This window comes from Hyla sarda, chromosome 1 (assembly GCF_029499605.1).
Source record: "Hyla sarda isolate aHylSar1 chromosome 1, aHylSar1.hap1, whole genome shotgun sequence".
Lineage (NCBI taxonomy): Eukaryota > Metazoa > Chordata > Amphibia > Anura > Hylidae > Hyla > Hyla sarda.
Genome location: NC_079189.1, coordinates 604,086,570 through 604,111,602, shown reverse-complemented (window position 1 = coordinate 604,111,602; position 25,033 = coordinate 604,086,570). Strand labels below are relative to the sequence as shown.

General features: G+C 42.4%; 1 protein-coding gene and 1 pseudogene across 2 annotated transcripts in view; one reads left to right on the top strand and one right to left on the bottom strand.

The window, feature by feature from the left end:
* LOC130296495 (zinc finger protein 605-like) overlaps positions 1 to 25,033 on the bottom strand; it is a 505,889-nt gene that overhangs the window by 66,799 nt on the left and 414,057 nt on the right. Inside the window, exon 6 of one of the 2 annotated variants that reach the window (XM_056548080.1) lies at positions 23,519 to 23,758. The exons of the other annotated variant lie outside the window; for it this stretch is intronic. Within the exon in view, the coding sequence (XP_056404055.1) occupies positions 23,519 to 23,758 (240 nt within the window). The remainder of the gene's footprint in view (positions 1 to 23,518; positions 23,759 to 25,033) is intronic. 2 annotated transcript variants of the gene reach the window in all.
* The window catches only part of LOC130297364 (zinc finger protein ZFP2-like), a 322,941-nt pseudogene that overhangs the window by 104,600 nt on the left and 193,308 nt on the right, over positions 1 to 25,033 (top strand).

Genomic DNA, 25,033 nt, shown 5'->3' with positions numbered 1-25,033 from the left:
CATGCCGTGTCACTGTGTACATGTGCTTATGTTTACATCGGGCAAGCCTCCTATTGGCTGCCTCGCACTGACTGACACGGACATGCGACGTGGAATGTGATGTCGGGATCGCGATTGTGGCCGCACGAGATCCCGGACGTCACATCCGTTGGTGGTGCCTGTGTCAGTCACAGCCCCTGATTGGTGGAACTCCTGTATTTAACAGGGGGCAGCCGCTCCTGAGATCACGCCTCGGAAGAAGCCAGGTGTTGGCGAAACGTTGGGTAGCGGTGACTCATATCCCCTCTGGTCCACTTGGTAATACTATTCCTTATAATCTGTTTAGAGTTGGATGTCTCTTATTTAGCCCCTATGGTTTTTTTTTCTTAGGACCGCACTTGCGGCAACATACTTATGTATTGTTAATCAATATGTTTACCTTTAACTTGTTACAATATATGTGGGTATGAGTCTCCATTTCTTCGGCTCTCTGCCAGTTGTTTCCAGTTTGTGCTTTTATAGCTTTTTGTGTATTTTTACCACATGTCTGTGTATTTTATGTGTTTAATAAAATACTTTATTAAGTTAAATGCCATTTAACAATTATCACCATGTTAGCAATATATGCAGATACATGCAAACAGTTTACACATTTTAACTGTAGACAAAGCTTCGTCTCTCCCCTTACTTTTCTCTTGGCCCCCTTGTATGGTGCACCACAAGCATCGTTCTTGTACACAGCAACACATGAATAAAGTTGGCTTTCTGGGGGGGGGGGGAGTACACTTTCACTAGTGGCAATAGTAGGCACACACCCGAATCCTGTTCGTGCGATGCCAAAAAGGCTTTGTGGTAGCCCTTGGGGGGGTGTATGGTAGTGGTGGTATGGTATCGGTATATGAGGGGTTAATGTTAACCCTAGAGCTCGTGACGCCAGGCTGAGGGCTGGTATGCTGAGTCAATGCTCAGGCCTATCGCCGCCCTTCCCAGTAGCGATAGGTGCATGAAATGACTGAAGGTCCACAAGGAGATTGAACTTGAACAACTTTACTTAAGTGCTTGCGATACATCCAAGGCACAGTAACAGTCTCATATAAACAGTCCTTAAATCGCTTAGTGACTGACAGTTGTTGCGGACCTTGCTATTTAAACAGTCTCTGAATTTAGGGTAGATATTTGCAGATCCGTCCGGATTTAGGGGTATTAATAGGTCCGGTGATGCTGCAGAGTGTCTGGGAATTGATACACTCTATATTTGGAATGATCCGGCCGTTGCCGCAAGGCTCGGGCCAAACTCACTACGCTGGCTGCGGTACAGGTCCTTCTCGGTTTGACAGCCCAGGAACAAGAGAGCGAGACGATGGCCGCCGCTCCCTTATATGGGCAGGGGGCGGGGCGAATCCGATTGGTCCGAACATCTGTCACTCACCATTACAGAGAGTAATGGGATTGCCTACGTCACAGGGACTCCAAAGGTCCTTAAGCAGAATACCACAGAGTTTACCTAGTCACGTGACCCGCAGGTCCTGCAACGCCACGGAACAGGTAATTAACTATTTATTTACATCTATATTACCATATTTACATTAACCTTGAATAAATTACTGGTCTATGAGCTGAAATAGAGGCGACAAGGGGTAAACTACATTACAGGGATCCCTACATCCTAGGGACTCTGGCTCTGGCCTAGGGACTTAGTGGTTACGTTGCTGAACTTTGAACTGGAACAACTTAGCACAGTCCTGCTAGGCACAATTCTTGAACTTGGTTGCTGTAAGACAAAATGGTTAGATAGAAAAACAATATGACATTACTTCAGAGTCTCTTTAGAAGATGTTCTTCTTTACTCTTGTAGTGCCTCTCTTGGTTCCTCTGTATCTGCCAAAATCAGGGGCAGGATTAGACTTAACATAGCTTTGCCACACCACATTGGTGAGGATAGAGTGGTGGAAAGCAGCTTGAGAAGGGGTTATAGGCTTACTAGCCGGGATCACAGTGGGGCAATAGGGCTTGAGCACCATCTCCAAATTAGGAGCAACCCATGACCCTTTCGTTGGTACCTTAGGAACTGGCAAACTCTCACTGCTCCGAGAGGGCCTTGGTACATCTGTGGGTACCCCAGGGTTAGACAAACTCTCATTGCTCCAAGAGGGTCTAGGTACCGACTTGGGTGGCCGCAACTTTGGCCTGTTTTCTTCACCCTGTGCAGAACTTGACTCTCGACGGTATGAAGAAGATGAAGAACTTGACTCTTTACTGTACATAGAAGATGATGAACTTGACTCTTTGCTGTACATTGGTGATGAACTTGACTCTTTAGGCTCCTCCTCCTTGGGTACGCTGGTGGAGGCTTTAGGAGCAGACCTTTTCGGCCTCAAGTTGAAGGGATCGGACTCCCAATCCGTTGACGGGAAATATTTGAAAGGAAGCTGTGTTGGGGCTGTTGGTCTGGTGACTCCACAATTTCACCCACCTCCAAGGTGTAGAACTTCTTATGGAGATATGGCCTTTGCACCGCTTGCTGGTTTACGAGGATGGTCTGCCCAGTGTGGCAGTCAAGGAGTGTCCCATAACCTCTGACCTTGTCGAACTTGGCCACAGTTGCTCTTCTCCTTTCTAAAGGCTCCTCCCCTTCTCTGGGGTGATCCCATTTACGTATGTACAATGTCTTTCTTCATAAGGCAAATGAACGTGCTTTGGAGCGTAGAGTTCTTTGTATCGGGCCTTTAGCTTTTCCATCAATTCGGCCAGCTCGGCTTCTTGACGGGCCCTTTCCCTTTCTGGGATTGGTGGGAGTGTTTTCCCAGGTAACGGTTGAAGTACTCTGTGCATGTACTCGATCAGCTCCGGCTCATCTCTGAACACCCATTGCGGCAGTTTTGGTGAGCACGGTCGTGCACTTGGCAAGCTTGATCGAGGAATGACCTCAGGGCTGGAGGAGGAAGAATAGGCCGCCTCTGGTGGGGTACTCACAGCAGATTCTTATGACGGGATCTCGGCCCACAAGCCCCAGGTCCTGTGGTGAGGGGACAATCTCACTGGTGACGCACCTTCAGGTGTCCCTGCACTGTTCGCTGGAGGTGTCTCTGGCCAATCGTCGTCATCATCAGGCAGTGGGGGAAGATTGCAGGCCCCCTCTTCGTCTAATGACAACCGCTGCAGACGATCAGCAAGCTCTTGAAAAAGTTGGGCTGCGACTGCCACAACTTTCCGTGTTTCCGGCACCATTTTGCCAACTTGACCACGTGGAACGCTGCTCTCCGCCATGTCTGTACTCTCCGGCTCTCTCTGCAGACTGAAGAGGTTGTTCTGCGTGCAGGGTGGGCGGATACTGTCCACGTATTGATTCCATGTCACGCCCCTCATGCCGTGTCACTGTGTACATGTGCTTATGTTTACATCGGGCAAGCCTCCTATTGGCTGCCTCGCACTGACTGACACGGACATGCGACGTGGAATGTGATGTCGGGATCGCGATTGTGGCCGCACGAGATCCCGGACGTCACATCCGTTGGTGGTGCCTGTGTCAGTCACAGCCCCTGATTGGTGGAACTCCTGTATTTAACAGGGGGCAGCCGCTCCTGAGATCACGCCTCGGAAGAAGCCAGGTGTTGGCGAAACGTTGGGTAGCGGTGACTCATATCCCCTCTGGTCCACTTGGTAATACTATTCCTTATAATCTGTTTAGAGTTGGATGTCTCTTATTTAGCCCCTATGGTTTTTTTTTCTTAGGACCGCACTTGCGGCAACATACTTATGTATTGTTAATCAATATGTTTACCTTTAACTTGTTACAATATATGTGGGTATGAGTCTCCATTTCTTCGGCTCTCTGCCAGTTGTTTCCAGTTTGTGCTTTTATAGCTTTTTGTGTATTTTTACCACATGTCTGTGTATTTTATGTGTTTAATAAAATACTTTATTAAGTTAAATGCCATTTAACAATTATCACCATGTTAGCAATATATGCAGATACATGCAAACAGTTTACACATTTTAACTGTAGACAAAGCTTCGTCTCTCCCCTTACTTTTCTCTTGGCCCCCTTGTATGGTGCACCACAAGCATCGTTCTTGTACACAGCAACACATGAATAAAGTTGGCTTTCTGGGGGGGGGGGGAGTACACTTTCACTAGTGGCAATAGTAGGCACACACCCGAATCCTGTTCGTGCGATGCCAAAAAGGCTTTGTGGTAGCCCTTGGGGGGGTGTATGGTAGTGGTGGTATGGTATCGGTATATGAGGGGTTAATGTTAACCCTAGAGCTCGTGACGCCAGGCTGAGGGCTGGTATGCTGAGTCAATGCTCAGGCCTATCGCCGCCCTTCCCAGTAGCGATAGGTGCATGAAATGACTGAAGGTCCACAAGGAGATTGAACTTGAACAACTTTACTTAAGTGCTTGCGATACATCCAAGGCACAGTAACAGTCTCATATAAACAGTCCTTAAATCGCTTAGTGACTGACAGTTGTTGCGGACCTTGCTATTTAAACAGTCTCTGAATTTAGGGTAGATATTTGCAGATCCGTCCGGATTTAGGGGTATTAATAGGTCCGGTGATGCTGCAGAGTGTCTGGGAATTGATACACTCTATATTTGGAATGATCCGGCCGTTGCCGCAAGGCTCGGGCCAAACTCACTACGCTGGCTGCGGTACAGGTCCTTCTCGGTTTGACAGCCCAGGAACAAGAGAGCGAGACGATGGCCGCCGCTCCCTTATATGGGCAGGGGGCGGGGCGAATCCGATTGGTCCGAACATCTGTCACTCACCATTACAGAGAGTAATGGGATTGCCTACGTCACAGGGACTCCAAAGGTCCTTAAGCAGAATACCACAGAGTTTACCTAGTCACGTGACCCGCAGGTCCTGCAACGCCACGGAACAGGTAATTAACTATTTATTTACATCTATATTACCATATTTACATTAACCTTGAATAAATTACTGGTCTATGAGCTGAAATAGAGGCGACAAGGGGTAAACTACATTACAGGGATCCCTACATCCTAGGGACTCTGGCTATGGGGACCCACAGATACATAGGTACCGTATAGGATGCGGTACCGGGACACCACACACACATCCTCCATGCATCTCTGTGGGAGAAAAGGAGATACACGAACTCTGTACAGGAGATTGCAGCAGTCACAGCAGTCAGACCCCTGTGATCTGACACGTATGCCCTATGCTTTGTATGGGGGGGGGGGGCAATAAAATACTGAACTACCCCTCTAATGTCCCCTCCCCCAGCGCTCCTGATGACCACACACACATACCTCCACCTGCAGACTGTACAGAGCCGGGTACTTACCCTGTGCTTACACCACCTGCCATGATGTCACAGTCATGTGATCAGTCACATGGAGAAAGAGGAGGAGGAGTCACATGATCAGGGGCTGCTGCTCTAGGCTCATCTGCTCAGTGTATGCAGGACTCTGCTGTGCTGGTTGTGATCGCTGCTGGATGAGCTGAAGTTATGTGTATGCAGCAGAGCTGTGTGTGTGTGATGTGCGTGGTGCAGAGCTGTGTATGTGTGTGTTATATATGTCTGCAGCAGAGCTGTGTGTAATGTGCATGTAGCTGAGCTGTATGTGTACACAGTAGAGCTGTATATGTGTAATGTGCATGTAGCTGAGCTGTATGTGTACACAGTAGAGCTGTATATGTGTAATGTACATGTAGCTGAGCTGTATGTGTACACAGTAGAGCTGTATATGTGTAATGTGCATGTAGCTGAGCTGTATGTGTGCACAGTAGAGCTGTATATGTGTAATGTACATGTAGCTGAGCTGTATGTGTACACAGTAGAGCTGTATATGTGTAATGTACATGTAGCTGAGCTGTATGTGTACACAGTAGAGCTGTATATGTGTAATGTGCATGTAGCTGAGCTGTATGTGTACACAGTAGAGCTGTATATGTGTAATGTACATGTAGCTGAGCTGTATGTGTACACAGTAGAGCTGTATATGTGTAATGTACATGTAGCTGAGCTGTATGTGTACACAGTAGAGCTGTATATGTGTAATGTGCATGTAGCTGAGCTGTATGTGTACACAGTAGCGCTGTATATGTGTAATGTGCATGTAGCTGAGCTGTATGTGTACACAGTAGTGCTGTATATGTGTAATGTGCATGTAGCTGAGCTGTATGTGTACACAGTAGTGCTGTATATGTGTAATGTGCATGTAGCTGAGCTGTATGTGTACACAGTAGAGCTGTATATGTGCAATGTAGCTGAGCTGTATGTGTACACAGTAGAGCTGTATATGTGTAATGTACATGTAGCTGAGCTGTATGTGTACACAGTAGAGCTGTATATGTGTAATGTGCATGTAGCTGAGCTGTATGTGTACACAGTAGAGCTGTATATGTGTAATGTACATGTAGCTGAGCTGTATGTGTACACAGTAGAGCTGTATATGTGTAATGTACATGTAGCTGAGCTGTATGTGTACACAGTAGAGCTGTATATGTGTAATGTACATGTAGCTGAGCTGTATGTGTACACAGTAGAGCTGTATATGTGTAATGTGCATGTAGCTGAGCTGTATGTGTACACAGTAGAGCTGTATATGTGTAATGTATATGTAGCTGAGCTGTATGTGTACACAGTAGAGCTGTATATGTGTAATGTACATGTAGCTGAGCTGTATGTGTTCACAGTAGAGCTGTATATGTGTAATGTACATGTAGCTGAGCTGTATGTGTACACAGTAGAGCTGTATATGTGTAATGTGCATGTAGCTGAGCTGTATGTGTACACAGTAGAGCTGTATATGTGTAATGTGCATGTAGCTGAGCTGTATGTGTACACAGTAGTGCTGTATATGTGTAATGTGCATGTAGCTGAGCTGTATGTGTACACGGTAGAGCTGTATATGTGTAATGTACATGTAGCTGAGCTGTATGTGTACACGGTAGAGCTGTATATGTGTAATGTACATGTAGCTGAGCTGTATGTGTACACGGTAGAGCTGTATATGTGTAATATACATGTAGCTGAGCTGTATGTGTACACAGTAGAGCTGTATATGTGTAATGTACATGTAGCTGAGCTGTATGTGTACACAGTAGAGCTGTATATGTGTAATGTACATGTAGCTGAGCTGTATGTGTACACAGTAGAGCTGTATATGTGTAATATACATGTAGCTGAGCTGTATGTGTACACAGTAGAGCTGTATATGTGTAATGTGCATGTAGCTGAGCTGTATGTGTACACGGTAGAGCTGTATATGTGTAATGTGCATGTAGCTGAGCTGTATGTGTACACAGTAGAGCTGTATATGTGTAATGTACATGTAGCTGAGCTGTATGTGTACACAGTAGAGCTGTATATGTGTAATGTGCATGTAGCCGAGCTGTATGTGTACACGGTAGAGCTGTATATGTGTAATGTGCATGTAGCCGAGCTGTATGTGTACACGGTAGAGCTGTATATGTGTAATGTGCATGTAGCCGAGCTGTATGTGTACACGGTAGAGCTGTATATGTGTAATGTACATGTAGCTGAGCAGTATGTGTACACAGTAGAGCTGTATATGTGTAATGTACATGTAGCTGAGCTGTATGTGTACACAGTAGAGCTGTATATGTGTAATGTACATGTAGCTGAGCTGTATGTGTACACAGTAGTGCTGTATATGTGTAATGTACATGTAGCTGAGCTGTATGTGTACACAGTAGAGCTGTATATGTGTAATGTACATGTAGCCGAGCTGTATGTGTACACAGTAGAGCTGTATATGTGTAATGTACATGTAGCCGAGATGTATGTGTACACAGTAGAGCTGTATATGTGTAATGTACATGTAGCCGAGCTGTATGTGTACACAGTAGAGCTGTATATGTGTAATGTGCATGTAGCCGAGCTGTATGTGTACACAGTAGAGCTGTATATGTGTAATGTGCATGTAGCCGAGCTGTATGTGTACACAGTAGAGCTGTATATGTGTAATGTGCATGTAGTCGAGCTGTATGTGTACACAGTAGAGCTGTATATGTGTAATGTGCATGTAGCCGAGCTGTATGTGTACACAGTAGAGCTGTATATGTGTAATGTACATGTAGCTGAGCTGTATGTGTACACAATAGTGCTGTATATGTGTAATGTGCATGTAGCCGAGCTGTATGTGTACACAGTAGAGCTGTATTTGTGTAATGTACATGTAGCTGAGCTGTATGTGTACACAGTAGAGCTGTATATGTGTAATGTACATGTAGCCGAGCTGTATGTGTACACAGTAGAGCTGTATATGTGTAATGTGCATGTAGCTGAGCTGTATGTGTACACAGTAGAGCTGTATATGTGTAATGTAGATGTAGCTGAGCTGTATGTGTACACAGTAGAGCTGTATATGTGTAATGTGCATGTAGCTGAGCTGTATGTGTACACAGTAGAGCTGTATATGTGTAATGTGCATGTAGCTGAGCTGTATGTGTACACAGTAGAGCTGTATATGTGTAATGTGCATGTAGCTGAGCTGTATGTGTACACAGTAGTGCTGTATATGTGTAATGTGCATGTAGCTGAGCACCCCGTTTGTAATCAGTCCCCGGAGAGTGTTCGCTCCGGGTCTGATCACCGGCGACCACAGGGCCGATGGCGTGTGGCGTCACACCTCCGCCCCCGTGGGATGTCACGCTCCGCCCCTCAATGCAAGCCTACGGGAGCAGGCGTGATAGCTGTTATGCCCCCTCCCGTAGGCTTGCATTGAGGGGCGGAGCATGATGTCACATGGGGGCGGAGACGTGATGTCACACGCCGTCGGCCCTGTGGTCGCCGGTAATCAAACCCGCAGCGAACACTCTCCGAGGACTGATTACAAACGGGGTGGTGCGTGCAAGATCACGGGGGTCCAAACGGGAAAATCGTTTGGGAGCCTGTGCACCTATTGCTGGATAAGGGTTAACATGTGTACGTGGACAACTTTTATACCAGCATCCCTCTCTTCACATCCCTTGCCGCCAGATCGACGTCCACTTGTGGGACCGTGCGGAAAAACCAGAGAGGCCTCCCTCTAAATTTGATTCCGACACCTATGCCCAAGGGTGAGTCCTGTGCCCTTACCCATGAAAACCTGTTGTTGGTCCGGTATAAGGATAAGAGGGATGTCCTTATGCTGACCACTATTCATGGTAACGGCAACTCACCTGTCCCTGTGCGAGGTACCGTGGGACCGGTCCTCAAGCCCGATTGTATTCTGGACTACAATCGGTATTTAGGGGAGTTGATCTTTCTGATCAAGTCCTCAAGCCATATAACGCCATGCGGAAAACACGTGTATGGTACAAGAAAGTTGCGGTCTACTTGGTACAGGTTGCCATGTACAACTCTTTTGTACTGTCCCAGTACGCTGGCAACACAGGGACATTCCTCCAGTTCCAAGAAGAAGTCCTAAAGGTCCTGATCTTTGGTGACCGGGAAAGAGCAGGCCGGACTTCCCAAGGAACTGGAAATATAGGCGCCAGGATCGAAAAAATGCAGAGTGTGTAACAGGAGGGGGATTCGGAAGGACACCACCACTCAGTGTGACACTTGCCCGATCATCCGGGCCTCTGCATTAAGGACTGCTTCAGGGAGTATCACACTTCCATGCAGTACTAAATTTTCCCTCTTCATTTTAATTTTCCATAATTTGACCCCAATGTACCAAGTCCAGAGTACATTCCAAATGTTAACACCATAAACCACTAAATTGCCCAAAAAATTATTTTATAAAAAAAAAAAAAAAATGATAAGACCTCTGGGTGTATTTTTTTTCTCTGGGTCATAGGTCACTGAGTCACTATCATCGGGGACTTTTTATGTTGCCTCAAATGCGCAGCGCTCTCTCTCCACCTGAGCGGGGTGCGCATTTGAGGCAACAAGTTAGGGACGGTCAAACACGTCACATTCCCAGAATGATGATTCAGAGCATAGGGTTTGGGGCGGGCATATTTTTTTAGTTTTGGCTATGCTCAGGGTCATCATTCTGAGAACATAATCTGTTTTATAATTTTATGTCTCACTGTACCCCATTTTAGTTATTTAGTGTACCCCAGTTATTTACCCCATGTAATGCCCCTTGAGGGGGGGGGGGGGTCTCACTGTTCCTCCTCCATAGGAGAAAGTCAAAGCTCAAGGACCCTGACTGCACTCCTGCACCTCTGAGACGCTGTTTACACCCAGACATGAGGTATGTCCTTACTCCAAAGAAATGTATTTACAAACTTATGGTGACATTTTCTCCTTTTACCACTTTCGAAAATGAAAAATTTGGGGTAAGCCCGGCATTTTAGGGTAAAAAAATCAAATTTTTCACATCTCACTTCATGAATATTTATCAAACTCCTGTGGGTTGTTAAGGCTCACTGTATGCCTTGTTACGTTCCTTGAGGGGTGTAGTTTCCAAAATAGTATGTGTTTTTTTTTTTTTTTTTTTTGCTGTCCTGACACCATAGGGGCTTCCTAAATGGGACATTTCAGAAAACGTACTCTCCAAAATCCCACTGTCGCTCCTTCTCTTCTGAGCCCTCTACTGCGCCCGCCGAACACTTGAGATACACATATGAGGTATTTCCTTACTCGAGAGAAATTGGGTTACAAATTTTAGGAAGATTTCTCTCCTTTTACCCCTTGTAAAAATTCAAAAACTGGGTCTACAAGAACATGCGAGTGTAAAAAATTAAGATTTAGAATTCTCTCCTTCACTTTGCTGCTATTCCTGTGAAACACCTAAAGGGTTAACACACTTACTGAATGTCATATTTTGAATACTTTGAGGGGTGCAGTTTTTATAATGGGGTCATTTATGGGGTATTTCTAATATGAAGACCCTTCAAATCCACTTCAAAACTGAACTTGTCCCTGAAAAATTCCGCTTTTGAAAATTTTGTGAAAAATTGGAAAATTGCTGCTGAATTTTGAAGCCCTCTGATGTCTTCCAAAAGTAAAAACATATCAACTTTATGATGCAAATATAAAGTAGACATATTGTATATGTGAATCAATGTATAATTTATTTGGAATATTCATTTCCCTTACAAGCAGAGAGCTTCAAAGTTAGAAAAATGCTAAATTCTCAATTTTTTCATAAAATTTTGGAATTTTTAACCATGAAATTATGCAAGTATTGACGAAAATTTACCACTAACATAAAGTAGAATATGTCACAAAAAAACTTTCTCGGAATCAGAATGAAAGGTGAAAGCATCTCAGAGTTATTAATGCTTAAAGTGACAGTGGTCAGATGTGCAAAAAACGCTCTGGTCCTACAGTGGAAATTGGCCTGGTCCTTAGGGGTAAATTTTTTTTCTCGTTAATGAAGGAATCAAAAATCAGCAATTCTAATATTTTTTTTTTTTCTACGCCATTCACTGTGCGGTTTTATTAAGATTATATTTTAACCCCTAGACGATAATAAACAGACCACTACTCCCTTCGGGGACATCGTCTGGGACTTAACGCACCAGGGCATATGGGTACGTCTTGGCTGCTTCCACTGGCTGTGCGGTGATCGGGCTAAGATCACATGGCACACTATTTGGGAAACTACACCCCTCAAAGAACATAACAAAGGGTACTGGGAGCCTTAACTCCCCACAGGTGGTTGACAACTTTTCATTAAAGTTGGATATGTAAATAATTTTTTTTTTCACTAAAATGCTGGTTTTTCCCAAAATTTTTTTTTTTTTACAAGGGGTAATAGAAGAAAATGCCCCCAACACTTGTAACCCAATTTTTCTGAGTATGGAAATACCCCATGTGTGGATGTAAAGTGCTCTGCGGGCGCACTACAATGCTCAAAAGAGGAGGAGTGCCATTGGAGAGATAATTTTTTAGAATGGAAGTTGGTGACCCCATTTTGAAAACTACACCCCTCACAAAATTTAATAAGGGGTGCAGTGAACATTTACACCCCACTGGCGTTTGACAGATCTTTGGAACGGTAGGCTGTGCAAATGAAAAATTACATTTTTCATTTTCACGGACCACTGTTCCAAAAATCACAGACACCTGAGGGTGTAAATGCTCACTGCACCCCTTATTACATTACATGAGGGGTGTAGTTTTCAAACTGTAACTGTGTAAGGTAGTGTAGTGTTTTTAGGGTACATTCACGCGGGCGGGGGTTTCACAGAGTTTCCCACTGGGAGCTTGAGCTGCAGCGGAAAAAACTGTACATTCATATGGGGGGATGGGGCTGCAAGACCCCCTCACCAGGACGTATATTTACGTTCTGTGTCGTTATGGGGTTGAAAAATATATATACCCTGATTTACTAAGAGTGGAGTGTAGGTTTTGTTGAGTTTTTTGCTGTTCCGACCTTTTTTTTCCAAATGGTATTTGCAAATTTACTTCGCTTTCGGAAACTTTATACATGCTTTAAAGTGTAGGGTTTTCATTCCAGAAAACCACATGACTTTCAGAGTGGTTTTCAGAAAAGACAAATGATTTTGGATAAAATGTAGGGAACACGCCTCTTTTCCTGAAAACCACGCCCATTATGTAGTTTATTTTTTTCACTGTGTGTGTCTCTGAGTGTGTTGGCTTATTGTAAGGTTAGGGAGAAAAAAATCCTTTTCCAAGTTGGTATTATTTTTAGTTATGGCAGCTAGCCATATTTTTCTTTTTAACCCCTTAAGGACCCAGCCCAAATATACCTTAAGGACCCGGCCATTTTTTGCACATCTGACCACTGTCACTTTAAGCATTAATAACTCTGGAATGCTTTTACCTTTCATTCTGATTCCGAGATTGTTTCTTCGTGACATATACTAGTTTATGTTAGTGGTAACATTTTGTCGATACTTGCATAATTTCTTGGTGAAAAATTCCAAAATTTGATGAAAAAATTGAAAATTTTGCATTTTTTTTACTTCAAGCTCTCTGCTTATAAGGAAAATGGATATTCCAAATAAATGTTATATTGATTCACATATACAATATGTCTACTTTATGTTTGCATCATAAAGTTGACATGTTTTTACTTTTGGAAGACACCAGAGGGCTTCAAAGTATAGCAGCAGTTTTCCAATTTTTCATAAAATTTTCCAAATCTGAATTTTTCAGGGACCACTTCAGGTTTGAAGTGGATTTGAAGGGCTTTCTTATCAAAAATACCCCATAAATGATCCCATTATAAAAAACTGCACCCCTCAAAGTATTCAAAATGACATTCAGAAAGTTTGTTAACCCTTTAGGTGTTTCACAGGAATAGCAGCAAAATGAAGGAGAAAATTCAAAATCTTCATTTTTTACTCTTGCATGTACTTGTAGACCCAGTTTTTTTATTTTTACAAGGGGTAATAGATGACAAATCCCCCCCAAAATTTGTAACCCAATTTCTCTCGAGTAAGGAAATACCTCATATGTGTATGTCAAGTGTTCGGCGGGTGCACTAGAGGGCTCAGAAGGGAAGGAGCGACAATGGGATTTTGGAGAGGGAATTTTGCTGAAATGGTTTTTGGGGGGCATGTCACATTTAGGAAGCCCCTATGGTGCCAGAACAGCAGAAAACCCCCACATGGCATACCATTTTGGAAACTACACCCCTCAAGGCACGTAACAAGGGGTCCAGTGAGCCTTAACACCCCACAGGTGTTTGACGACTTTTCGTTAAATTCGGATGTGTAAATTAAAAAAAAAAAGAATTTTCACTAAAGTGCAGTTTTTTCCCCAAATTTATCATTTTTACAATGGTAATGGGAGGAAATGCTCCCCAAAATTTGTAACCCCATCTCTTCTGAGTATATAAATACCCCATGTTAGGACGTGAAATGCTCTGCGAGCGAACTACAATGCTCAGAAGAGAAGGAGTCACATTTAACTTTTGGAAAGCAAATTTTGCTGAAATGGTGTTTGGGGGGCATGTCGCATTTAGGAAGCACCTATGGTGCCAGAACAGCAAAAAAAAACACATGGCATACTATTTTGGAAACTACACCCCTCAAGGAACGTAACAAGGGGTACGGTGAGCCCTAACACCTCACAGGTATTTCACGACTTTTTGTGAAAGTTGTATGTGTAAATTAAAAAAAATTATTTTTTCACAAAAATGCTGTTTTCCCCAAATTTTACATTTTTACAAGGGGTAATAGGAGAAAATGACACCAAAATTTGTAACCCCATTTCTTCTGAGTATGGAAATACCCCTTGTGTGGACGTCAAGGGCTCTGCTGGCGCACTACAATGCTCAGAAGAGAAGGAGCGCCATTGAGCTTTTTGAAAGAGAATTTGTTTGGAATGGAAGTCGGGGGCCATGTGCGTTTACAAAGCCCCCCGTGGTGGCAGAACAGTCGACACCCCCCCCCACATGTGACCCCATTTTGGAAACTACACCCCTCACAGAATTTAATAAGGGGTGCAGTGAACATTTATACCCCACTGGCGTTTGACAGATCTTTGGAACAGTGGGCTGTGCAAATGAAAAATTTAATTTTTAATTTTCACGGATCACTGTTCCAAAAATCTGTCAGACACCTGTGGGGCTTAAATGCTCACTGTACCCCTTATTACATTACGTGAGGGGTGTATTTTCCAAAATGGGGTCACATGTGGGGGGGTCCATTGTTCTGGCACTATGGGGGCTTTGTAAACACACGTGGCCTTCAATTCCGGACAAATTTTCTCTTCAAAATCCCAATGTCGCTCCTTCTCTTCTGAGCATTGTAGTGCACCCGCAGAGCACTTTACATCCACATATGGGGTATGTTCTTACTCAGAAGAAATGGGGTTACAAATTTTGGGGGACTTTTTTCCTATTTTCCCTTGTGAAAATGAAAAATTTAGGGTAACACCAGCATTTTATCGAAAAATATTTTTTTCTCATTTTCCCAAACACCTGTGGGGTATTAAGGCGCACTATACCCCTTGTTACGTTCCGTGAGGGGTGTAGTTTCCAAAATGGGGTCACATGTGGGTATTTATTTTTTTGTGTTTATGGCAGAACCGCTGTAAAATCAGCCACCCCTGTGCAAATCACCAATTTAGGCCTCAAATGTACATAGTGCGCTCTCACTCCTGAGCCTTGTTGTGCGTCCGCAGAGCATTTTACGCCCACATATGGGGTATTTCCGTACTCAGGAGAAATTGCGTTACAAATTTTGGGGGTCTTTTTTTGCTTTTACCGCTTGTGAAAATAAAAAGTATGGGGCAACACCAGCATGTTTAAAAAAAAAAAAAAAAAAAATTTACACTAACAAGCTGGTGTAGACCCCAACTTTTCCTTTTCATAAGGGGTAAAAGGAAAAAAAAGCCCCCCAAATTTGTAGTGCAATTTCTTCCCAGTACAGAAATACCCCATATGTGGCCCTAAACTGTTTCCTTGAAATACGACAGGGCTCTGAAGTGAGAGAGCGCCATGTGCATTTGAGGACTTCATATGGATTGCATAGGGGTGGACATAGGGGTATTCTACGCCAGTGATTTCCAAACAGGGTGCCTCCAGCTGTGTTTTACCCTTTATTATGTGTTAGTGTAGTGTAGTGTTTTTAGGGTATGTTCACACTGGCGGGCGTTTACAGTGAGTTTACCGCTAGGAGTTTGTGCTGCTGCGGACAAATTTGCCGCAGCCCAAACTTGTAGCAGAAAATTAACTGTAAACCTGCCTGTGTGAATGTACCCTGTACATTCACATGGGGGGGACAAACCTCCAGCTGTTTCAAAACTACAACTCCCAGCATGTACTGACAGACCGTGCATGCTGGGAGTTGTACTTTTGCAACAGCTGGAGGCACACTGGTTGGAAAACCTTCAGTTACCTAACTCAGTATTTTCCAACCAGTGTGCCTCCAGCTTTTGCAAAACTACAACTCCCAGCATGTACATCTCTATGCAGCACGAATGCTTTCCGGCAGCTCAGTCAGGCTGATCGGTAAAATCGCGATATCCCGATTAGCAAGAATGCAGCAGGAGGGTGCCTTACCTGCCTCCTCCTCCTCCTAGGCTGGAGCAATCAACCGCTGATAACACTGATCAATGCATTGCAATGCAACGGCATTGATCAGTGTACCGATAAAAATTTCATTACGGCAGAAAAAATGAGTCCTCATTCCGCCACAAAAGTGGAAACTTAAAAAAGTTATAGGGGTCAGAAGATGACAATTTTAAACGTATACATTTTCCTGCATGTAGATATGATTTTTTTCCAGAAGTACGACAATATCCAACCTATATAAGTAGGGTATTATTTTAACCGTATGGATATACAGAATAAAGAGGTGTCATTTTTACCAAAAAATGTATTGCGTAGAAACGGAAGCCCCCAAAAGTTACAAAATGGTGTTTGTTCAATTTTGTCGCACAATGATTTTTTCCCCATTTTGCCGTAGAATTTTGTGTAAAATGACTGTCATTACAAAGAAGAATTGGTGGCGCAAAAAATAAGCCATGATATGGATTTTTAGGTGCAAAATTTAAAGGGTTATGATTTTTAAAATGTAAGGAGGGAAAAACGAAAGTGCAAAAACAGAAAAATGCTATGTCCTTAAGGGGTTAAGTTCTTATTTTCATACAGAAAGTTTGCATTTATGTTTTGGTTTTGTACATTTTGTACTTGTTTTAGTGTTTTGTAAGGTTTTTATATTTTATAAGAGTTTCAGTGTGAGAGGAGCTATGATTGGATAAGGCTGCACGCCCCCCCCCTCAGCATTTCCTGAGTTTGGACTTCTGCCAGGCCAGCAGGAGTCCAAAGTCTGTGCAAGAGATCGGGGGGGGGGGGGGGGGGGGAAGAGAATGTGCTCTGGACAAGTAGGGAGAAACCTAGTGGCAGTTTTTTTTTAAACACAAATAAAACATAGAAAACTTACATTTTTTTTAACCCCTTGGGGACTTTTTTTTTTTTCAGTTTTTCGTTCAATTCTGCACCTAAAAATCCATATGATGGCTTATATTTTGCACCACCAATTCTACTTTGTAATTACATCAGTCATTTTACCCAAAAATCTATGGCGAAACGGAAAAAAAATCAGTGCAACAAAATTCAAGAATAAACGCAATTTTTTGTAACTTTTGGGGGCTTCCGTTTATACACAGTACACTTTTCAGTAAAAATTACACCTTCTCTTTATTTTGTAGGTCCATACGGTTAAAATGATCCCCTACTTATATAGGTTGGATATTGTCGTAATTCTGGAAAAAAATCATAACTACATGCAGGAAAATTTATACGTTTAAAATGATCTTCTGACCCCCTATAACTTTTTTATTTTTCCGCGTACAGGGCGGTATGAGGGCTCATTTTTTTTGCGCCGTGATCTGAAGCTTTTAGCAATACCATTTTTGTATTGATCAGCTTTTTGATTGCTTTTTATTCATTTTTTTCATGATATAAAAAGTGACCCAAAATACGCCATTTTGGACTTTTGAATTTTTTTGCGTGTACGCCATTGACCGTGCGGTTTAATTAACAATATATTTTTAAAATTCGGACATTTCTGCACGTGGCAATACCATATATGTTTATTTTTATTTAGATTTTTTTTTTTATGGGAAAAGGGGGGTGATTCAAACTTATTAGGGAAGGGGTTAATTGATCTTTATTAACTTTTTCTTTCCAATTTTTCTTTTGCAGTGTTATAGCTCCCATAGGGGCTATAACACTGCACACACTGATCTTTTACATTGATCAATGGTTTCTCATGGATAACCACTGATCGATGATTCTGCCGCTTGACTTCTCATTCCTGGATCTCAGGCACTGTGCAGTCATTCGAAGATCGGACACCAGGAGGCAGGTAAGGGGACCATCCTCGTGTCCTACAGCTGTTCGGGATGCCGTGGCGATCCCGAACAGCCCCCTGAGCTAACCGTCATTAGTTTACTTTGACTTTAGACAGGGCGTTCAACTTTGAACGCCGCGTCTAAAGGGTTAATAGCTATTAGCGTGGCACCAAAGAGGCAGAAGAACTATTATTGAGACTAATAAGCCAGGCAGCAAATTACAATGAGGAGGTTATTATAGGGGGACTCTAACTACCCCAACATAAACAAGGAAACAGACCTGTGAATCTCATAAACAGCTAAAGATAATTATCTGTCCCAAATGGTGCAGGGCCCAACCAGAGGGGGAGCCCTACTAGACTTACTATAGTAACCATCAGACCTGACAGAGTAACTAATTTACGGGTCAGGGGGCACCTACGAAATAGTGACCGCAATATAATACATTATAACTTGTTCTTCGGGCTTATAATTTGGCATGTCTCTTCCGTCATGTTATAGACTGGTTACAGAATACTACATTTTACTCCAACCTGTTGGTGGAGGGTGCGCTGGCAGCCCCGTGGTCCCTCCCTGCACTATTACACACGGCCTTTGCCAAATTGCCAAGCCCTGTTAAGAGCTCTGTTTTACTCAGGGACACCATTGTCACATGGAAGGAGATACGTAGAGTTTCAGTGTGAGAGGAGCTATGATTGGATAAGGCTGCACGCCCCCCCCCTCAGCATTTCCTGAGTTTGGACTTCTGCCAGGCCAGCAGGAGTCCAAAGTCTGTGCAAGAGATCGGGGGGGGGGGGGGGGGGGAAGAGAATGTGCTCTGGACAAGTAGGGAGAAACCTAGTGGCAGTTTTTTTTTAAACACAAATAAAACATAGAAAACTTACATTTTTTTTAACCCCTTGGGGACTTTTTTTTTTTTCAGTTTTTCGTTCAATTCTGCACCTAAAAATCCATATGATGGCTTATATTTTGCACCACCAATTCTACTTTGTAATTACATCAGTCATTTTACCCAAAAATCTATGGCGAAACGGAAAAAAAATCAGTGCAACAAAATTCAAGAATAAACGCAATTTTTTGTAACTTTTGGGGGCTTCCGTTTATACACAGTACACTTTTCAGTAAAAATTACACCTTCTCTTTATTTTGTAGGTCCATACGGTTAAAATGATCCCCTACTTATATAGGTTGGATATTGTCGTAATTCTGGAAAAAAATCATAACTACATGCAGGAAAATTTATACGTTTAAAATGATCTTCTGACCCCCTATAACTTTTTTATTTTTCCGCGTACAGGGCGGTATGAGGGCTCATTTTTTTTGCGCCGTGATCTGAAGCTTTTAGCAATACCATTTTTGTATTGATCAGCTTTTTGATTGCTTTTTATTCATTTTTTTCATGATATAAAAAGTGACCCAAAATACGCCATTTTGGACTTTTGAATTTTTTTGCGTGTACGCCATTGACCGTGCGGTTTAATTAACAATATATTTTTAAAATTCGGACATTTCTGCACGTGGCAATACCATATATGTTTATTTTTATTTAGATTTTTTTTTTTATGGGAAAAGGGGGGTGATTCAAACTTATTAGGGAAGGGGTTAATTGATCTTTATTAACTTTTTCTTTCCAATTTTTCTTTTGCAGTGTTATAGCTCCCATAGGGGCTATAACACTGCACACACTGATCTTTTACATTGATCAATGGTTTCTCATGGATAACCACTGATCGATGATTCTGCCGCTTGACTTCTCATTCCTGGATCTCAGGCACTGTGCAGTCATTCGAAGATCGGACACCAGGAGGCAGGTAAGGGGACCATCCTCGTGTCCTACAGCTGTTCGGGATGCCGTGGCGATCCCGAACAGCCCCCTGAGCTAACCGTCATTAGTTTACTTTGACTTTAGACAGGGCGTTCAACTTTGAACGCCGCGTCTAAAGGGTTAATAGCTATTAGCGTGGCACCAAAGAGGCAGAAGAACTATTATTGAGACTAATAAGCCAGGCAGCAAATTACAATGAGGAGGTTATTATAGGGGGACTCTAACTACCCCAACATAAACAAGGAAACAGACCTGTGAATCTCATAAACAGCTAAAGATAATTATCTGTCCCAAATGGTGCAGGGCCCAACCAGAGGGGGAGCCCTACTAGACTTACTATAGTAACCATCAGACCTGACAGAGTAACTAATTTACGGGTCAGGGGGCACCTACGAAATAGTGACCGCAATATAATACATTATAACTTGTTCTTCGGGCTTATAATTTGGCATGTCTCTTCCGTCATGTTATAGACTGGTTACAGAATACTACATTTTACTCCAACCTGTTGGTGGAGGGTGCGCTGGCAGCCCCGTGGTCCCTCCCTGCACTATTACACACGGCCTTTGCCAAATTGCCAAGCCCTGTTAAGAGCTCTGTTTTACTCAGGGACACCATTGTCACATGGAAGGAGATACGTAGGGCCTTCGGCCTTCCTTTCCTCCTTTCCAAAAGAATGCCATTTCGGGGGGCATCCGGAATTTCCAAATGCTAGTTCCTCAACATGGTTGCACATCTGGGAAACCAAGGGGGTGAAAACAGCGAGCAGTATAATGAATGTAGACACTCACCAGTGGCTGTCCCCTACAGACATTCTACGCACCTTTAATCTCCCACCCACTCACTACCTTTATGCAAACCAGATTTACTCGTTTTGTTTGTCCAGACTGAGAGATCTCTCACGGGAGGCCACCATACACCCATTAGATAGCATTATTGGCCAGGAGCCGAGGAGAGCATCAATTTCGACGCTTTACTGGTCTTTCCGGGATCGCTTTCTTAAGCTGGACTCTCAAAATATCTTTAAAACATGGGAGAAATGGACAGGCGACCCTGACATATATAATACGATACTAGCGGGCTGGGATAAATTACGCAAAAATATTATTAATGAGAGGTGGCGGGAGACTTATTTTAAACTGTCGCACACAGCCTTATATGGTTTCAACATTCTCCCTTCGCCCACTTTCCCGGATAGAATCACTAGCTGCCCCAAATGTGCCTCCCCACTGACAAACCTGTATCATGGAGTATGGACTTGCCAGCATTCGGCTGACTACTGGCGGATGATTAACACTTATATATATGATCATTGGCGGGTGTCCCTTCCTTTCACTCCTCAGGCTCTATTATTTCATCAATTCAGACCTCCTGAGGGAGAGAGGATGAGGGAGGAGAGGGTTCCACGCATAATACATGTAGTTCTGCTAGTATCACTCAGATGCCTATTTCTAAAATGGTTAGAGGCGCAGACACCCGACCTAGGCCTATTGGTGACCCAAATGAAGGTTTTCATGGGAGTGGATAGACTGGATGCTGAACGTCATCTTAACTCAGGCACCAAGACATTTTTCTCGAAATGGAAATCCTTTATAGTGACCCACTTCGACTCCGAGGGGATAGCTGACATAGTCAGACCTTTTCACAACACAGTATGGTACAATGTAGAATCCCTGAAGGGCACACTGGGAGCACTGAGACTACCTGATAGTTAGCCATTTCTTTGCTGACTACCTCTGTTTTTGTAGGGATGGGAGGGGGAAATTTTTCGTGGGGTTACATATGCCGGTTATGATTGTGCTGACAGTGACAATCTCATGTTCGCAAGTTCTTTTCTGTATTATCTTGAAATGTTAATAAAAATATATTTAAAAAAAAAAAAAAAAAAAGAAAAAGTTTAAAAAATAATTTGAAAAATCCCCTCCCCAATAAAAATGTAAAAAAAAAAAAAAGTTCGAACTATTAAAATGTTATTGATCCTGTACGGTGAATGGCATGACTGTAAAAAAAATAAAATTAAAATAAAAAAATAGCTGCTTTGTCACATTTAATTTTTTTTAAATTAATAAAATTTATAAAAGTTTTATACATAAATGTAGTATCAAATAGCACAGATCATGGCACAAAAAATGCTTATACAGAAAAATACTAATTTGGTTAAAAAGGTTGCGATTTTTTTTTTAAGCCCAAAAATAATAGAAAAGTATCTAGTCATGGGTATCATTTTAATCATATTGACACACAGAATAAAGAACACACGCCATTTTTACAGTAAATTGTACAGCGTGAAAATGAAACCTTCCAAAATTTGCAAAATTGCGGTTTTCTTTTTAATTTCCCCACACAAATAGTATTTTTTTTGGTTGCGCCATACATTTTATGGTAAAATGAGTGATGTCATTACGCAGGACAACTGGTTGGGCAAAAAACAAGCCCTCATACTAGTCTGTGGATTAAAATATAAAAGAGTTACGATTTTTAGAAGGAGGAGGAAAAAACTAAAATGCAAAAATAAAAATGGCCCTAAGGTGAATATGGGCTTGGTCCTTAAGGGATTAAGACTATGCTCACCTAAACACATAGCAAGTGATCCCTCCCCCGAGGAGCCTCGTCCACCCAATCCCCAGATCAGCAACTGTGTGCGCTGGAAGATCTTATCTATTCCTTACTTATATATATCCTTGTACAGTTATTGTTGGAACCACAAACATTAACCCTTACTTACCCTGTTCCCCCATCAGACCTGTGTAATATGGAGGCAGGGGGCCTATGGTACGCCATGACAGCCGGGGCCAACAATTGTCTATAAATGTTACCCAACACCTATAGGACTTTTTATAATGTGTAACGTTCTTCCATCAGAATAATGTCCTAGAAGCCAGAAGATAGAAGTGATTTTGTGTCTCTAATCTGGTCATGTCCTGGAATTCTTCATCACTGGAATAAGTCCCTTCTCTCTGAGGTGTTTGGGTCTCCAGTAGCAGCTCCCCATGGATTATGCCTGTTGGGTCTTCTCCATGAGGAGCAGTGAATATCACAACCATATATCACACTCTTTTCCTACCATGTAAACTATAGTGATGACATCGCTGGATCGGTGACTACGTTCTAAAAGAAAACTTTTATTATCAATTGGGAACAAGTTTGGAGATGCAGTATATGATATATGTATAAATGTCAGATATCCTATGTACATGGTTAATATATAGATGTCTTATCTGCATCATTTATTGCTCTGAATTGTCTTCTCTCCTGTGTGAACTCTTATATGTCTCATAAGTATTGATTTCTGAGTAAAACATTTCCCACATTCTGAACATGAAAATGGCTTCTCTCCTGTGTGAATTCTTTGATGTTTAACAAGATGTGATTTATCATTAAAATGTTTCCCACATTCTGAACATGGAAATAGCTTCTCCCCTGTGTGAATCTTTTTATGTTTAACATAATCTGATTTCCAAGTATAACATTTTCCACATTCTATACACGAAAAGGGCTTCTCTCCTGTGTGAGTTCTTTGATGTTCAACAAGAGTTGATTTCTGAGAAAAACATTTTTCACAATCTGGACATGAAAATGGCTTCTCTCCTGTGTGAGTTCTTAGATGTTTAACAAGATGTGATTTCTGAGTAAAACATTTCCTACATTCTGTGCATGAAAATGGCTTTACCCCCGTGTGAGTTCTTTGATGTTCAACAAGACTTGATTTCTGAGTAAAACATTTTTCACACTCTGAACATGAGAATGGCTTCTCACCTGTGTGAATTCTCTTATGTTCAACAAGAGATGATTTCTGAGTAAAACATTTCCCACATTCGGAACAAGAATATGGCTTCTCTCCTGTGTGAGGTTTTTGATGTTCAACAAGATTTGCTTTCTGAGTAAAACATTTCCCATCTTCTGAACATGAAAATGGCTTCTCTCCTGTGAGAGTTTTTTGATCAACAAGATTTGATTTTTGAGTAAAACATTTTTCACATTCTGAACATGAAAATAGCTTCTTACTTGAGTGAATTTTCTGGTATTCAATCAGAGAGGATTTAAGAGTAAAACATTTCCCACATTCTGAGCACGAGAATGGCTTCTCCTTTACTAAGGGATCAGATGACAGATCTTGGCTGTGAAGGGCTGAGGGTGTATCTGGGATAATGGAATGTTCTTCATATGTATCTTGTGTGATATCATCATCTGCTTTATAATCTGAAGATATAAGATTCTCCTCTGATCTCCTGGTACAGTCATCTGCTGAAAATTAAAAAAAGATTTTATTTTTAAGTAACAACCCAGGACATTTTTAATTTTTGCATTAACTGTTTTGCTTTCTCTCCTTCTAAGAGCCATAACTCTTACTTTTCCATCTCCAGAGCCATATTAGGGCTTTTTTTGTACTTTGTACCTTTATTTTACCATATGTTATTTTACGTTGTTCCCTGTGCAGTAAAATGGACATGTTATCTATACTCATCAGGTTGGTGCAATTACAACGATACTTCTATAGTTCTTTTGCTATTTCTTACTACTTTTAAACCAGAAGTGAGTAGAGAAAGTGGCGACCACCAGGGATCATCTTCTTTAGACGTTATTATTCCCGAAGTTTATTAGAAGGTGCTCATATGGTTCAGACAAATGAGGACAACAGTACGTACACAGGTGGCGACAGCTGTTTCACGCTGTTCTGCACTTCTATAGACCTCCTACTATTATGCTAAACCCTAAAGGGCCTATCACAACAGGAGTTTTACCTTCTTTATTAAAAAAATAATTTTTTTTAGATTTCATTTTCACCCAGATTTAAACAAATTATTTTCAAAGCCCACTAGATTGAATTGATCCGGCGGTCATCACTGAGCGCTGTGTCTGATCTATTACGGCTTGTGCCTCTATTTTGAGACTCGTGGTGCCTGATTGTTACCGAAGTACTTTCTATTGTTTGTCTCCTCCCTATTTAGGCCATTTTTGTGCCCCTCCTTATCCCTTTCCTAAAGGGACACTTCTTTCTTCATTAAATGGGCACTGTCACTGTCCTTCTCTTGCCTCATTTTTACAGCAGTGTTCCCTTCGTCTGTGTGCCTACAGCTTTTACAAAAACTACAACTCCCAGCATGCCCAGACATCCTTTGACCGTCCAGGCATGCTTGGAGTTGTAGTTTTGCAACAGCTGGAGGCACATGATTGCTAAAACTCTGTGTTACAGCAGTGTTGCTGCAGGCTGTGTTCCTCCTGCAGCCTTGTCAATCAGCCATCTTGTGTCCATGACCCTTGGACACGCTCATGCTGCTGTGGGACTCATCAGTGTCCCAGGAGGTATGGGGACCCCTAGTGGTGGGATTTTCAAAGCCAGTTTTCTTTAATAAAATGTGACATTTAAAAAAAGAAAGTACAGTATATTAGAAAAACTATTGTTTTGCAAAGATGTACAACATATAAAAAGTTTGACATGAATGGAGGGGGTGTGGCTGTGACATCACGAGGGGGCGTGGCCGTCACGACCACGGCCTTCGGCTCTGAGCATTCAGAACA